The sequence below is a fragment of the Phlebotomus papatasi genome, chromosome 3, assembly GCF_024763615.1.
Source record: "Phlebotomus papatasi isolate M1 chromosome 3, Ppap_2.1, whole genome shotgun sequence".
Classification (NCBI taxonomy): Eukaryota; Metazoa; Arthropoda; class Insecta; order Diptera; family Psychodidae; genus Phlebotomus; species Phlebotomus papatasi.
Window position 1 is genome coordinate 77738603 of NC_077224.1, and position 15163 is coordinate 77753765.

At 30.7% G+C, this 15163-nt stretch overlaps 1 protein-coding gene across 1 annotated transcript in view; it reads left to right on the forward strand.

Moving 5' to 3' along the window:
- Positions 1–15163, forward strand: part of LOC129805870 (uncharacterized) — a 45023-nt gene that overhangs the window by 21481 nt on the left and 8379 nt on the right. The window contains exon 2 of the mRNA XM_055854094.1: positions 8547–8860. Coding sequence (XP_055710069.1) covers positions 8547–8860 — 314 coding nt within the window. The remainder of the gene's footprint in view (positions 1–8546; positions 8861–15163) is intronic.

Consider the following 15163-nt stretch of genomic DNA (forward strand, 5'->3'; position numbering starts at 1 on the left):
TAATGCACGATTTCGAAATATATCAGACTGATAAGTCAATTCTCTTTAAGAAAAATCTTGCCAATAGTCTTCAGTGCATTTATACAAAAACGTATGGAAAAATTAAATTTCGAGAGGCCCCTGACGTAACCCCTTAAAAGTTGATAACTTCGAATTAAATATTTCATCTCAAAAATTTAGAATGTGAATATTAATTAAATAAATGTGATATTTATTATTATTATTAATATTATAAAGAAAGCAAAAATATTCAAATTAAATATTCAACGAAGAAGTTAAAGATTTGCTTTTCTGAATCAAGGAATACTTAATGCTTTATACGTTCTCTACAATTTCTCTTTAGTGTTGAAAACTTTGAGAGGTTCTCGAAACTAGTAAGCTTTAAAATTAAAAAAAAAAAAACTTTAAGAAGTTTTGCAATTAATTGAATATTACAAATTGTAAAGTTTATTACATTTTAGTTTAGACAAAGGGTCAAAAGTCCTAATAGACTCACGCTGATCCTTGAAAATGTTTACCCAGTTAAATTTGGTGGTAAAGGATCAGGTATAGGAAATTCATGCAAAAATTGATACTAAATTCTCAGTGTATGATATTAGTTTAGGGTGATCTTTTATCGCTAAATTTTTTGGGCCAAATATTTTCAAAGTTCAGCTTGAGTCTATTTGGGGCTTAATGGCCTCAAAACATTGTGAGAAATTTTTGTGAAATAGAGCACTTGGAACACTTAGACGTGATTTAAATGCACAATGTGCAAGCGATTTAATTCAAAATGCCACAATTTGAAGCAAATTTGTCACAATAATGCGTAGAAGATCTATAAAGGAATTTAAGACTTTGTAAACTTACAAATCTTTCTTCCAGAATACGGGTTAGTTTTGAACAATATATTTAAAAATTTAAAATTTAAAGATTTATAATAGAATTGAAATGTGAGTTCACATGTGAAATGCTATTCTTAACATAGGAAGAAATGGGACGTCTTTGAATTGGGGCACTTTTAAAGGGTTTTCCCTTATTTTTAAATTAAACTGAACCTTATGCCCTAGACACACTTACGACTTAAGCCGAGAGACGACTTAGTGGAAAATGATAGAAATGCGGTTTAAACATTATTTCGAATACAATTACGCTAAGTCGTGTCTCGGCTAATCCTCAAGTCTGTTAAGGCCCTTACCATAATACTTTATCACTACCAATTAATTATGAAACTAAATTACATTATGATAGGGCTCAATTCCATTTGATAATGAGAGAAAAAACCCTATTTTAAAGCTGCCCTAATTCAAAGGTGTCTCACTTCCCCTAATAATGCTCTCTTAGTAAAAAATTGGTGATCATGAAATCCATGAAATGTTTGATCAATAAGATTATTATTTTTTCTAATTTTTCTTTCTGAGATAAAATATTATGACATAGAACTGTGGATTTTAATATTATTAAATGATGTAAATATTCTGAACTCTTTGATAATGTAAAAAAGATTCACCTGAACAAATAATACTCGTAATCAATTTCCTGTCTATAAAACCATCCTAGAATTTTTAAAATATTCTCTTCTGCTCAATATTAATGCAGAATCTCTCACACACATTTTTTGGGACATTTCCGCAGCTGTTGTTTAATCATGCGATGACTTTCATCTTTTCGAGAGAAAATTTTGCGTTTTAAATAAATAAAACATCATAATGGGGATGGCTTTTAATACCAAAAATTGGTCATCGTTTTTCTCACAATGCCCACCAAAAAGATGTCTTGGGTTGTTGATGCGGAAGGAGAGAAAGTTGAAAGAAATGCGCCACAAAATCTGACAAAATATTCTATTCCTTCGAGAATTTTGTACAATATGTGAAAATTATTTGACAATAATTGTACATATAATGCCACAAATGTAGATTATTAGAAGAGGCAGAGAGAGAGAGAGAAGTAGCGAAAAAAAATTACTTACACAAATAGACACAAAATAGACGGTGAAAAATAGTTTCTTTCAGCTGATACTTATTAGTTTTTTTTTTGTGTGGGGATTTATTTTTGGATTTCCACGCTTATTCATCGTGTTGGTCGAAGTCTCCCAGGATGTTTTGATGATGAAGATTCTCTTAGGTTGCATCACGTGAAGAAAGAGAAATGGAAAGAAATTCTACATGTGAAGAGGGCATACAAATATAAATTTTTCGAAATGCTCTCACTTGAGAAAGAATAAAACTGAAATATGCAAAATTTGTTGAATTTCTCAGTGTTTGGCGGATGAGAAGAGTGAGAGACATACTTTTTCACAAAAAACATAAAGTCTTTTTAAAATATAATCTTCTGATATTTCTTTAACTTGGAAATCGAACACATTACTTCTCCTTTCAGAGACACGACAAAAGTGTTTGATTCAAGACCCAAATTGAGTTTATTCAACCGATATATTGGCCAAAAAAAGACAGTGGACGGAATATTTAAAGCAATTTTTATATCTTGTCTGGGGCTTTTTTTCTCCTTCGTCTGACTCTCACTCGCTCCAAAAAGTTACATTCAATCAATTGAGGGTAAACGAGTTAGTGTTTTGATAAATCAAAATATCACACTTTATCGTTTGGCGTCAAGAGAAGTGGACGGGATTTAGTAAACAAGGTGATAATTCATCACCAGAAATTCAAGCCTTATCATTTTCATTCATACATTTTTTCCACCAGAGAAAAAAAATTCCTCTTTTTGCCTAATTTCTTGGTAAACCGCGTAGAAGCTTCCTGCAGAAAAAAAACAATAAAGCTACATTTTTTGTGGGTAACGAGGCGATAAAATATGAATATGAACGCTCACTTTGCAAAATATTCTTCCGTAAATATTAAAGTTCAATAATGATGAAGACAGCATATTTTACATCTATTTTCTTTATAATTAACATATTATTTTTCAACTTGATTAATTATAATCACAGCTACTGTAACGTTGCCGTTTTGTCAAACAGCGCCAATCAAATTAATAATGTTCTTATGGCACCGGCACAGCTTTTAGATCAGGAAAATTTCATAAAATCGAAATTCACATCCTTTTCTGTCTTTAAAGTTTACCATATGTCTATCCTACTACTATTTTGTACTCTTCTTCTTTTAAACATCACACCAAATTAAATTTAGTTCAGTCCAATTTGGGATCGAAAGAGTAGGATAGAGTTATCCAAATTTTTTGAGGAAGAAACGGACGCGAAATTTGATATCATGAAATTTTACTGATCTAAAAGGTGTGCCGGAGGCATTAACTTAAATATTTTTTAAGGGCACTCTGTATAAATGAGCAGTAAAAAATTGATTTTGGTCAGCAAAAAAAAATGATCTGGGTTCAATTTAGAACTTTATGGCTCCGCCATATCTTTTAGATCAGGAAAATTTCATAAAATCGAAATTCACATCCTTCTCTTTCTCACACGCTTTGCATATATCTATCTCATTCCTTCGCACTCCAAATTCGATTTAGCTAAATTGAATTTATTGTGATGTTTAAAAGAAGAAGAAGAAGAGAGCGAAAAAAGTGCGAGAGACATATACAAAGCGTGTAAGAAAGAAAGGGATTCTAATTTCTACTGCTTAAAATTTTCCTGATCTAAAAGGTGTACCGCAGCCATTATGGCTTCAGCACACCTTTTCTCAATGCTTTGCATATCGTCGGTAGCGGTTACCTCTGTCGTATCTGTATTTGTTTTTTATCTGCATTTGGTGCAAGCTACAATACAGACGTCCCCTCTTGCGTGAAATGCTGACACAAAAGAAATGCAGATACAACAGAGGCAGACGCAACCGACGATATGTCTATCCCATTCTTTAATATTTTTCTTCTTCTTCCAAACATCATATCAAATTCAATTTCGATCAATTTAATTTGAGGTACAAGAGAATGGGATAGACATATTCAAAATGTACGAGAAAGAGAGGGATGTGAATTTTGATTTCATGACATTTTCTTGATCTAAAAGGTGTGCCGAAAGCATTATGTTCCGGCTTATTTTTTAGATCAGGAAAATTTCGTAAAATTAAATTCATATCTTTCCCTCTCAAAATTTCCTTTATATCCATCTCATTTTTTCCCACTCAAAATTGTACTAAATTCGATTTTCTTATGATGTTCAAAAGAAGAAGAAGAGTTCAAAAAAGTAGAATAGACTTTATGTAAACAATTTAAGAAATAAAAGATGTGAATTTCGATTTCATGAAATTTTCCTGATCTAAAAGGTGTGCCAACGCTATAAAAGGTTAAAACACTTAAATTTATATGCAAATTTGCAACCGTTTTTCTCAATAATATTAGACGTCACCTATGTTTAATTCTTTTTGGCAAAGATTCAGCTCTTTATTGATCAAAATTTAATACTTTACTGACCACTTTTAATGTTGTATCACTCCACTACATCTTTTACATCAGGAAAATTTCATGAAATCGAAATTCGCGTTCTTTCTCTCTCGAAAGATTTGCATCAGTCCGTCTCAACTTTTTATACTCAAAATTAGATTGAACTAAATTTAATTTGGTGTGAGGTTCAAATAAGAAGAAAAATGCGAAAGTCTGGGATAATTATTCAGAACTTTTGAGAAAGAAAAGAATGTGAATTTTGACTTTATGAAATTTTCCGGATCTAAAGGGTGTACCGGAACTATTAGCACTTGATTCAATTGATCTAAATTAATTTAAACAATCTAAATCAATATAAACAATTTCAAATGATCTAAATTGAATTTGTTATGATGTACAAAAGAAGAAGAAGAATGTAAAACAGTGGGATGGACATATGCAAAACTTTTGAAAAAAAGGATGTGAATTTTGATTTTATGAAATTTTCCTTATCTAAAAAGTGAACTGGAAGCATCACTAAAATTTATTTATTTGTTTTTGTTGTTGACCATAAACAATTTTCTACGGACCGAGTATAATTTTTCACGGATTATTTTTTTTACTGTTCTTTTGCTTTTTGTATTTTCCGTAATTTCAAAAATGTAAACCGACGGAAATGGGCAAAGTTTTTTTAACTTCTGTTTTGAAAAATGTAACGCTACAAATCATGTTTTATGCTTTTATTTTATTTCTAATGCCCAACGCACAATAACATTTGTTTTGTAAACATATTTTCGGAACTGCCTATATGAGTGAGTGAGATGACTAGATTAAGATCTCACTCACTCTCACTGAAATGTCAAAAATCATCTTTACAAACAAAAGTTATTGTGCGTTTTGCATAAGGAACTTTGTTGATATTCAAAAATTTGTCTTCATTTGATCACTCTTTCTGTCTGATTTTTAAAACTAACGTATAATTTTAGTGTTGATGAAAATTGTACGTCTACTTAAGAAATTTCTAATACGGTTATACACCACAAAACCGGGTACACTCAGTCCCGGGATTATGTACATTTTTGGGACCGAAAAAAACGCATGAAATGGCGTCATGCATCGAAAAAATTGGCATACCCGCAGGGGATTTCTTTCTGGAACATTTAACGAAAACTATATAAGGTAAGGGGCTGTATGTCGGCCACTTAAGGATGGGTTTTATGAAAAACTTATGTAAAAGGACATTTAATTTGCCTGTTTTGATCAAATTTTCACCCTAAGTTGTAGTATAGATCTTTGTCCATCTGATTGTACACTTTATTTGGAGATAAAATAATTTTAGATTATTAAAAAATTAAAATGTTTTAAAAATGTAGAGTGTTCCTCAATTCGGCCACTTCAATATAAGCGTTTCTCTACTCGGCCACCTGGGGTTCCTCTAGTCGGCCACCCATTTTTCAAATTTTAAAAGCCCGTAACGTTTTTACGGACTAGAAAAGGATATTGAGAAAGAAAGAAAGAAAACCTTTAAAGAATAGTAATTTTAAGAAAACAAAAAATTGTAAGGGAAAAATTTTTTTTATTCTTTTATTTAGCCGGCCGAATTGAGGAACATGGCTTTAAAATTTCACACCTTCACAGTTAAGACAGAAAATTAATATTTTTATCAATAATGAAAATAAATTTATTGCACAGTGAGTTAGTTAAAGTTCTCAACTTGCGGTTTGACTCAAAATTTGACTGCTAAAGTAATCTGTACAGGTAATAAATCGAATAACTCTTTGTGAAAAAATGTCGTGAATATTATAAGGAACATCAAAATATGCTGAAAAATGACCAATATTGCTTAAGGTAAATTTGAATCCTCTGACTTTTAATAATTTTTTTTAATGTTTTGTGTCTAATTTCATTTGTATTCTCGGTCATTTGTGTTATTTATACAATTATTGCCCTTATGATGTTATAAAACTCCTGGAATATTATTGCAAAATTATATAATATGAATAAATAATTCCACCGGCCGACTTGAAGAACACATAGTGGCCGACTTGTTAAACGGCCGACTAGAGAGTACCTTACCTTACATATTTTTTTTAATGTTTAAATCGGAAACTTTTTTAATCATTTTTTTTTGTTCAGTTTTTAAAATACATTTTTTTTTGTTTTTTGAACAATTTTAACTGATATGGTAATAAGTAATATTTTAAATTAAATAAAAGATATTTAGACTTGATGTTATCTGTGATATTTTGGAAAATTCTACATAAATCTTATTTTGTTTTTGGTATGTTAAATGGTTATTAAACCAGTCTATCGTATATGCATTTTCCTATTAAAATAGCTGGATTTTTGCTCTTGAGCGTATCATATGAGACCTTACTGAAACATGCCTCAAGAGACATTTAAAATAAAAGAATCATCATTCCAACAAATCAACATAAGCTTATCATTAGCTTTTCTTTTCCGTGTGAGAGAAAGAAAAAAATACCAAGTCGCGACAGAACAAGTTAATTTTGCATTTTAATAATTGAGAGTGTATAATTAAGTTTGAAAAAAAAAGAACAAACTAATTTATGCCCCACATTATAAGCTATTAATTTACGTTCGACTCATATGATTTCCATACCATTCTCTTGCAATAAGGTTTTCATTGCAGAAACTACTGCTTTGATAAAATATTCAGGTCTCTTTATCAAACTTTCACTGATTCATCGATTTTTACCATAAATTTGAATATGCATTATCAATGACCTTGAAAGTGTCTCGAAAACAGGCAAAAATCGAAGGTTGGGCCCACAACTTTCGTCCCACAATATGCTGTGTGAAAATTTCTATTTTCAAATAGTGGCTCTTAAATGTCACATGAAACTATCGACTGATATAGTGTTTGGCTGTAAGCGATGTAAATGATCCATAAAAGGAGATGCTTGAAACTTTTGGTCAATAATAATTATGTTGGAGAATGTTATTTGAAATCCAAATGTTGCAGCAATATCGGAGACATTCACAGCGTAGATTGAGGCAATGTTAAACAGTGCAGTTTCAACTAATTAAAAACACGTTTTGGTTGCTAAATATTTCAATGATTTCGTATCATTTTATTTTTAACTGAGTTAGCGTTACATTTTAAAATTGTGTCAAAATGACAATTAAATACCGTTGATGTGATAGAAATTTAAATTAGTTTTTACACGATTTTGAAGATTCTTCCGTATAATCGTAACTTTTTATAAGTGTTCCGTATGTCTACCACAAAGACAATTTTAGACCACGCTCCGTTCAAAAAGTGTGCCGAATTAAATAGGCCACGCCCACTAGAAGATTTATAACCTTAAACTAAATAAATGGGGATGATTATGAAATAATCACACGTAATGATCAAATCTAATTATCAAAAAAAACTCACTAAATGAATAGACCGTTATCTTAGACGTGTATTTAATTTTTAAAAAATCAAAACCATTTTAATATAGTAATGTGGGGTAACTGGATCGTTTACCGAAGAGTGCTACTTAAACGCTTGTTTTTGGACTGATGAAATTCTTTTTTACTTCTTCTAAATCCATAGAATTATCGACTGTTTCATTCACAAACATAATATAAAAATAAATTATCAAAAATATTAAAGAAAATTTATAAAATAATGATAATACTGAACTAATTCAGCATGCACTAACTGGGTCACCATTTCGCTAATTCACTTTTAATTAAACAAAACGAATAAATAACAGTCATCTTATTGTGTTCTTCATTGGAAAACATGGTAAATCGATGAAAAATTCGATGGTGAAAAGGTACACTTTTAATTTTTCTGAGAAATTAACAAACTAAAATTTGTGAATATGAATGGATTTTCGCTTTATTTGGAGCAAAATTAACTAAATAATGAAACTGTAATATAGAAAATATGTAAATATAATAATTTAGTACTGTATTTATCATGAAAACAATGACGTTTCCATTTGGAGTATCAAAAAATTTCCATTTAAAGCAGGTTTTGAATTAGCTTAATTTGCCCTATGTGAAATTCAAAAATTGTTTAATAAGCTCCCAATAGAAAATAATTTATATTAAATTCTATCAATCCGTTTTCACTTCAGCCGGAACTCCCTATATTTTTTCAGAATGACATTTACATTCTGTCAAAAAAATTGACATCTGTCAAAGTGACAGCTGTCAGTCACCAACAAATATTTAACTATGTATGTTTTCCTAAACTGCCTTTATCCTTGTTTCAGGCTCCAGTTTCGGCCCCTTGGAATACTCTTTATTGTAGTATTTGCTATTTGGCTGTACAAATGGCGCTGTCCAGGTGTTCGTCTAGTCTCTTCCACTCCCATCATGGACAAATTGGATAGCAGTTACAAAAATTTTGTAAAGCTGCGCCATGAGAAACCTGGTACTTTCTGTACAATTGTTAGTGTTTTCTTGGTGCTTCTTGCTCTTCTGGGGCACATTGTATCGGGTACATGGATCGTAATGATTGGCCTGATGACTGCTGCACTCATTTCCACCCGCCACAAACTCGATATCATTCACGAGAGAGTCAAAGGTGAGATATTTATTTCTTAACTATTATTATATACTTCATCTTGGCAGTGTTACCTAGAATGGGCCAAAGAACTTCACTAACAATAGCAACGTTGTGCATTGTTCAATGATGCATCAGACTTTTAGCTACTTTTTACCCACACTGCAATCAATTACGATGAATATTTCAATTTGATGTAGCGTGAAGACGAGGAAATTGTTCACGAAAATCTCATTTTGCAAAAAAAAATTATTAATAGGATACAATTTACTCAGGAAGCTTTTTTTATCATTTTTTTTAAATAGTGAACTTTGAAGAAAAAATCATTCGACAATATTTTAATACGACACTTTTTTTTGCATATTTAACACGGGTTCAAGAATACCAGTGGAATGTTTGAATAATGAAATATTTACTCAAGAACTGGGAATCACAAAGAGACTTGGACAAAGAGGGAATAACACTTGAATTTGAACTTGCTCTTTTGCTTTGACCGACGATGTTGCCTACTTCTGCGAAGCATCAATTAATGAGTCATTAGTAGAGAAGGAAATTGATTTTATTTTTCTTGTTAAGAGTTTCAAGGGAAAGTTACATCTTCACTATAAATTATCGATAATTAGAAATGACTTTATTATTAGATTTTTACCACAAATGCTTCTTACTTCTCCATTTTATGAGAAAAAAAATGAGTAAAAAAGACATATCTCATTATTATGCATATAAAGTTGTTTAACAGTCTAACTCATGCGGAAGAGCATCGTGATCATTTGATTCATCATCGATTTAAACCGATGGATAAATCATGAAAAACACATGAAAATTTAACACAGCGAATTTAGGATAAAGTTACCAGTTCATAACCGGTTTATAAACGTTTCATAACTGATGATACTTATCAAATATTCCAAAACCTTTCTAACGAATCCAAATTTGCTCCAATCAATTGAGAAATACGCTTTCAAAAGCCTTCTTACCCTTTGACCTTGAGGAAAAGTAATTAAAAAATAACTCAAGGGCATTTTAATATGTCAATGAAATGCTCCTCTGGAATACATCCAAAAATATAAAAAGAAAATAAAGGTCATGTTAATGAGCAGAAGATCAAATTATGGAAATGGGTCCCCTGAAATCCCCAAGTGGCTATCTCCAACCATTTGGCCTCTATTTCATGAAAATATTTATTTTACAAAAAAAAGATCCTGCAAATGAAATAATCAGCATAATAAACCGTCTTGTTGTATTAGAATCTCAATAAAATATTTAAAAAAACAAACATGTGCAAATTTAGTCATGAGGAAAACATTTCACTTTCTTATCACAAAGAGTGAAATATGAAATGAAAAGTGAGAAAAAGAAGATGCTAAAATATTTTGCCAAGATAAGCATTTAGTGGCAAAACTGCCGTGGATAAATGCAAAATATCACTAAAAATCCATCATCCGTGAAAGACGTGTTTCAGAAGAATCAAAACAGATAAAAACTGCTAAATGGAAAAAATTTGATCTTTATTCTTTTTCAAATAATCAGCACTTTTTTTTACCTCTGATTTCTGTTCTTGAGGCAGGGGAAGAAATTGAGGGAATATTTTCTGTGTTGGCGATTCGTGAAATGTGTGCCAGTGTCAGTTGGAAGTGTCATTGAGCTACTCAGTGATGTGATGATATAATAAAATTAACAGTCGATTGATTTATTACATAAAGTAAATAAGTCAAGCATTGCGATAATCCTCTGTTTACACATACACATCACTAAAGATTAAATGGGGCTCGTCTTTTGACATCTTTTTAATCTTGAAACGGATGCAAAATTTAAGAAAGTAGCTTTTTTTTGGTTTCGACAATTTTTCATTTGGTAATATGCATCACGTGGGCAATAAAGATTGTGATTATTTCTAGCTGAAAAGTTGTCTTCAACGCCACTAACAGAAATTCACCGAGTTAAAGGTGTACTAAAAAAAATTAGTACATTATGAGAATGACTATTTTGTCCCTAGAATACTCAAAATTTAAGTAGAGACAGTGGCTTCGCTGAGAGAAATCTGAAAAAGTTAAAATAACATTCCAGAAATGTTAATTTTACCCTGCATTATTGATCCGAAATCGGTGTAAATATTATGCTTTTTAGGTGTATTATGGGTTAAAGTTACCCTTTTTCATGTTAATTTTACACTTAAAAAGGTGTAAAATTAGCATTAAAAAATATTGATATATTTTTACACCTAAAAAGTGCTAAATTTACGAGGAAAAAAGTTAATCACACCCCCTTTTTTCTCAGTGTTTGTATTCTTAAGGTTGTGAATACCCATATAATTTGTACAATATTTTGAAATATTTCACAGTTATTTTTTGCATTCTGTTAAATGTAAAAACGTGTTTTAGTACAAAAAATTAGAAGACACTTTAAGAGGTTCTTAAAAAATTATTTCATTTTTTTTCTTTTCAAAGTTTGGGGAAAAGCTCGTTACTTTCGGATGACTGAAGCTTCGCACAATTAATTTTTTCAATGTGTTTTAAATTTCTTTAACTCATTATAATATTATATTTTAATAGCTGATACAATGCCTTAAATTTCTAGACAAGAGCTGTGTGTAAGATCCATTAAAAACATACATAGGAAAAAAATTGGATTGTACGAAGCTTGAGTCGTCCGAAGGTAGCGTGCTTTTCCCTACTTTATCTTCTTTGTCCTAAACTTTTTCTTATTTTCAATATTTAAAGATTTTCTAAAAATATATTTCATTTACTACAAAAGAGCACAAGACCATCATCATTGAAATATCCCATAGATTTAGTACTAATATTGCAAATTTCTACCTGTACCTCTACCCTCTTTCTTTTTTTAAATGTTTGAATCATCTTTAATAACAAAGTTTCAGTACAAATTTAAATAAATCCATTTTTTGAAAAGAAAATCTAAAGTTAGCACTTTTTGTCCCCTCCAACCTAGTTCTAAAAATGCTTGGATTTTCTTTATAGATCTTTTAAGAATTTTTTCAAATATATTTCAGCGTATTTAGACCGAATCAAAGTATAGTACAAGTTTTTTTTAATAGTCCAAAATTTAGTACTACAGTAGACTCTATCTCAATTGGGCATTTGGGGCAAAATGTCATCCGGTTTATCGATAGATTTGGGCGTCAAAGCCTTTGTAAGTTCCACAAAAAGAGCTCAATTATAAAGAATCACGATAAAATAGGAAGAACTACAGCGAATTTGATGGAATTAGTTTCATAATTAAACGTGAAAATTGTCAACAAAATTTTTCGCCCGATTGAAAAAGATCCGCTTGAATGAGAGTCTACTGTACTGTCAAAACACTTTTCGATCATTTTTTTGAAAAAAAAAACTAATTTTTCATGTTCTAAAACTTACGGAATACACTTCAAGTTTTTAGTACTTCTTTGTCCTCTCTGACCTTGTTCTAAAAATGACTAGATTTTCTCTACGAATATTAAGAATTTTCTTTAAATTTCTTAGCTTATTTGGAGTCAGACAAAAAATAGTACAGCTTACTTAAATATATCTGAAATTTAGTACTTAATATTATCGAACCACTTCGATATACTATTTTCAATAAAATAATGTGTCAAGTTAAATTTTACGAAGTTTATCTTAAAAAAAATCTAGTTATTCATCTTCCAGAAGCTACGGATTATATTTAAAGTTTTTTAGTACTTCTTTGTTTACTCCGACATTGTTCTAAATATACCTGAATTGTTTCTGCTAATCTTAAATTTTTTTAACATATATATCTTTGAGTGTGTTTGGACTGAGATTTAGCACTATTGCCAAACCACATTCCGAGCATTAATCAGGGACACTTTAAAAAACAACGAAGTTTTAAGACACAATTTAAAAATTCTATTTAAAAAAAAAAACAATAGATTTTTATTTTACAGAAGCTTCGGGGTATTCTTTGATTTTTAGTACTTCTTTTGTCCACTCCCTCTCATTCTAAAAATACTAAAAAATTAAATTAAAATCCTACAACATATTTTCAAGATTTTCTAGAGAAGAAACGAAGAAATAGGAGAAAATGGAGAAAATGAGGGCAATTATTCAAAATAGCGTTGCTTTATGGAGAGATGGAGTAGATCTTCCGAAGACCTCAATTTTCTATCTCTAACTGTTTGTCCTCTAGCTCTGGTTTTGGGAAATCATCTAATTCGCAAAGATTATATATGTTAAAAATGTTAGTTCCCAAGGGTGTAAATTTGAAATTTCGAGGGGTTAAAAAAACAATGAGATTGTGCACATATTATTGCTCCTTCTAAAGAATTTGAGTGATATTACTTTCACAACTTCGTCCACAATATTATATCATTTGGCCAACAAAATATACTTCTTTCTAAAGAATTGCAAGGTTTATCTAATGTCCTTCAATTCAACAGAAAGACATTGAAAGTTCTTTCAAGATCTTCCATTCTGTAAACAGAGTTTGACCATAAAGGAAAATGTATTCACACTCGATTTCTCAGAATTTTGCACTCAATTTGAGTGCGATGTAACAAAGAATTTTCATATCAATTTTGTTAAGTGTGCTTCATGAATCACTTTGGCGATAATTTTGGCATTTTTAGGTAATTGGAACATGTCTCCTAATTAATTTGTTGGATCTCATTTACAATCGTGAATTTTGCGTTTCAGAGAATTCCTCCATATAAGAAAATCCTCATCCTTGAAATAATAATAATTTCCAAGTATTCTAGCATTATCCTTGATTTACATTGTGAAAGGAAATGGGATCAACATCCATTTGTTTTTCTATGCATTGGTTAATGCATTTGATGTGTATTAAACTTTTCTATTTATCGATTTTATTGCATTAAAGAGTGATGTCGTCATATCAGTTATTTGAAAATATTGATAAGTTTTTGTGTTTTGTAAATAAAAACACCCAAAGTTTGTGTAAATAACATACGTATTTAATCACCTGATTTATATGATTGTAAAGGAAATTGTTTACACAGATAATTGAAAAAAAAATATCTGGTGAGGTTTATGTGAAATGCGATAGAAAATATTTCGTTACAATTACGCTGCATTGCAGAAGATTTCTGAGGAACATACGACACACACTTGCAGTAATAAAGTTTTAGAATATAAAGTGATTAAAATAGACTTGAGATTGGACTTCTTTTTTAAAACTTGCTTTGAAGCTGCTCAAGTATTTTTTTGTCTAGAAAAGCACAAAATCATTAAAGTTAAACCTTTACATCATCCACATGTGAGTCATACCGTCAATTTGAAAAAAAAAAATACAGAGAATAATTTGTTGACTAAGTACCTATACTTCAGAGTATTTTAGATTAATTCACACCAAAATTGTATAAAAAAAATTGGGGGAATTAAAATTTTTGGAGAGGATAGTTTCATTTTATGGAAGGATATACATTAAACCTCCAATTTATAGTTATACATACTGTTTTTAATTGTGATGAGGTTATTCTGCCTTATTATTCTTCAGATTCTTCACTAATTTTTGAATCAATGATTAATGAATTTTATCTCGACTGAAGTATATCATTACGTTAAAAAAAATCATCTCTGTAAAAATGTTAATTGTTTAGTTAGGAGTTTACTAAGTTATTTTTTTCACTAATATTTTATTATTGCTCTTCGATTTCCGAAGTTTTTGTTATTGATTACATTGTTAATATTTTTTTGCGTCCATCACTGTCTTATCGTTGGTTTCTAACCTCCAAGCTAAGTTATAGAAAAGTGTTTTCACGATCCGTAAAGAAATACTGTTGGATAATTTTGAATAGTTCGGCTTAGAATAAATTAATTAATAATTCATTAATAACCGTTTTTCAATGTCAAAGGTTTAAAAGGCCCTAGAGAGCGTGTTTCTCAACCGAATGGTATCGTATTAGGACTCGTTGAATAGGTCTTGGAATTCCTGGCAAGCCTGAACCCATTCCAATCGGTTATGCATCGGTAATGAACCGATTTAAAACCTAAAACTATTTTTTATCAGAAATTCAATTGTATTACTTCTAAGGTATTTTGGGCAAGGTTTTGAGTGTTTTATGTATCGGTTCAAATCGGTTATGAACCGGTAAACGGTAAATGTTGCAAAAGTTATTCATTCATTTTCAACCGCTTATCCCTATTGGTTTCGCGGGCCCATGACATCCAATCTAGCAGCCCACGTTTATCGATCCTCCGCCACTTCAGGAAGATGTTCGGGTTCGATCCCGAGGCGCTCCCACGCAAGATCCTGAATTTTATTCAGCCACCTTGTCCTAGGTCTGCCTCGAGGTCGAGGTCTCCTCACAATGGCTTGCATAGCTTTTCTTGGGAATCTTAAGTTATTTAT